Source organism: Babylonia areolata, chromosome 26 (genome assembly GCF_041734735.1).
Source record: "Babylonia areolata isolate BAREFJ2019XMU chromosome 26, ASM4173473v1, whole genome shotgun sequence".
NCBI classification, from domain to species: Eukaryota; Metazoa; Mollusca; class Gastropoda; order Neogastropoda; family Buccinidae; genus Babylonia; species Babylonia areolata.
This window is the reverse complement of record NC_134901.1, coordinates 34138261-34140760: the sequence shown is the minus strand read 5'-3', so window position 1 is coordinate 34140760 and position 2500 is coordinate 34138261. Positions and strand designations below refer to the sequence as shown.

At 42.4% G+C, this 2500-nt stretch overlaps 1 protein-coding gene across 1 annotated transcript in view; it reads right to left on the bottom strand.

Annotated features, from left to right (window-relative positions):
* LOC143300293 (GTP-binding protein RAD-like) overlaps nucleotides 1-2500 on the bottom strand; it is a 14000-nt gene that overhangs the window by 10375 nt on the left and 1125 nt on the right. Inside the window, exon 2 of the mRNA XM_076613889.1 lies at nucleotides 2377-2500. This exon is cut by the window's right edge and continues 63 nt beyond it. Within this exon, the coding sequence (XP_076470004.1) occupies nucleotides 2377-2500 (124 nt within the window). The remainder of the gene's footprint in view (nucleotides 1-2376) is intronic.

Sequence of the window (2500 nt, the reverse complement as noted above, 5' to 3'; positions counted from 1 at the left end):
CGGTTGACGTTCAATCGATCAATAATCAGTCAATTAAACTAATCTAATCATGTTTCTTTTTGCCCAGTTGTATTGTATTGTATTGTATTTCTCTTTTTATCACAACAGATTTCTCTGTGTGAAATTCGGGCTGCTCTCCCCAGGGAGAGCGCGTCGCTACACTACATCGCCACCAATTTTTTTGTATTTTTTCCTGCGTGTAGTTTTATTTGATTTTCCTATGGAAGTGGATTTTTCTACAGAATTTTGCCAGGAACAACCCTTTTGTTGCCGTGGGTTCTTTTACGTGCGCTAAGTGCATGCTGCACACGGGGCCTCGGTTTATCGTCTCATCCGAATGACTAGCGTCCATGCCACCACTCAAGGTCTAGTGGAGGGGGAGGAAATATCAGCGGCTGAGCCGTGATTCGAACCAGCGCGCTCAGATTCTCTCGCTACCTAGGCGGACGCATTACCTCTAGGCCTTCGCTTCACTGTTGACCGCAGATGTCCGCAGATGTCACAATGAAGTAACTGATATCTAGAATAGAAACACAGACGGGATGATATGTAACTAAATAAAGAAACAAACACGAAATATGTCTGTAAATTGTCCGTACTCTACGCTTTCTTTCACAACATGTCCCGAGTCAGCCAGGCCCCAGAGATGCAGACACCTGCAGTGCTGATCAGAAACTTTGAGCAACGTCCCCACAAAGAGGATCATGATGGTCGGCTTTTTGGTCAGTCTTCCCTTTTGAATGAACGCATATTAGATATATGACTCTGGTTTCAACACTTGGCTTTGTCAGAGAGCTTACAGATGGACCAAGAGCTGTAACATCAATAGTGTCTTCACTACAGTGGGAATTTATCCACAGCTTGTGAAGGACTATGACTCTCAGACTAGGAGGCAAGATTGCACTGGCTCTTGGTACTGCAGCCTTAGGGCCTAGTCGGCCTTTGGGAACCATCCCAAATCTTTTGCCTGTTGCTTTGCTTGATAGATTATAGGTCTTTTTTTCCTCCAAGTCTATCATATATGTTTTTTACTGCCCAACTGGTACGAACATTGTAACTAATTGTGAGCACAATGCCAAATGCGTTTCATAGTTTGTGTCAGTTACCTGAAATATGTAACGTGAAATAAACCTTTCTTGTATGGTTGTAACTGGTATGCTTTCTTTGATTAATCAACCACTCAAATGGAGGACTTACACACACACACACACACACACACACACACACACACACACACACATACACACACACACACACACACACACACACACACACACACACACACACACACATACACACACACACACTGAGACACACACACACACTGAGACACACACACACACACACACACACACACACACACACACACACACACACACACACAAAGACATAAATGGCGGAGAAAAAGGGGCTTGGGATGTTTGCGATGCAAATTTACTGCTTCTGCCATTTATGCTATCTACTGTGTGTCTAGAAAGAGGGTGAATCGAAAAGGAGCAGAAAAAAGAGACAAACTTGACACCACGCAACAGGCGGACACGTGTTACAGTCAATGAAAAAAATGTGCACAACTTCATGCCATTAATTTCAATAGCTAACAAATATATGTCCCTCTGTTTCACAGAGAGCAGGCAACAGCTTGACACTTTATTTTATTTTGTTTTATTTTTTTACCGCCTCTCTTTTGTGTTATTCATTAGGCTCAGAGACAGTTTGCGCTCTTCAATAGTCTGAAACCGTCCTCGTGTGAATTATCGTCACTGTCTCCCTGTGACAGAAAAGATTGAATGTAGAGGATAATTCATCATCGGTACTTTCTTGTTTGATAATGACAACGATAGCAACAATCATCATTATCATCATAACATAATGATGGAATGATCCTAAACAAAATAATAATGCAAGTACTACTACGTTTACTGCTGCTACTGCCACTACTACGACAACTGCTACTCCTGCTACTACTAGTAATAATAATGATAATAATAATAATAATACGAAGGAAGACTAGAAGTGTCAGTATCAGTATCAGTAGCTCAAGGAGGCGTCACTGCGTTCGGTCAAATCCATATACGCTACACCACATCTGCCAAGCAGATGCCTGACCAGCAGCGTAACCCAACGCGCTTAGTCAGGCCTTGAGAAAAAAAAGGAAGAAAGAAAAATCAATTTTAAAAAAGTAGTAGAAGAGTAGTACAGAGGAATAGAAGAAGAAGAATGGTATAGTGTCTCTCTATGAGACAAAAAAACAAAAAAACAAAAAAACACTTGAAAAACCTCAAATTTTGTACTTGTTTGTCTCCTCCTCCTCCTCCTCCTCCCACTACTACTACTACTACTACTGCTGCTGCTGGATAATTTCTTGACAAACCGAACCTTTCGCGGGCACACGCTGCTGACGTTTGAGGTCTGTCTTGTTGGCAACCAGCAGAACGGTTCGGTCAGTTCCCAGCTCACACCGCAAGTGTCGCGTCACTTCCTTCGCCGTTTCGTAGGACTT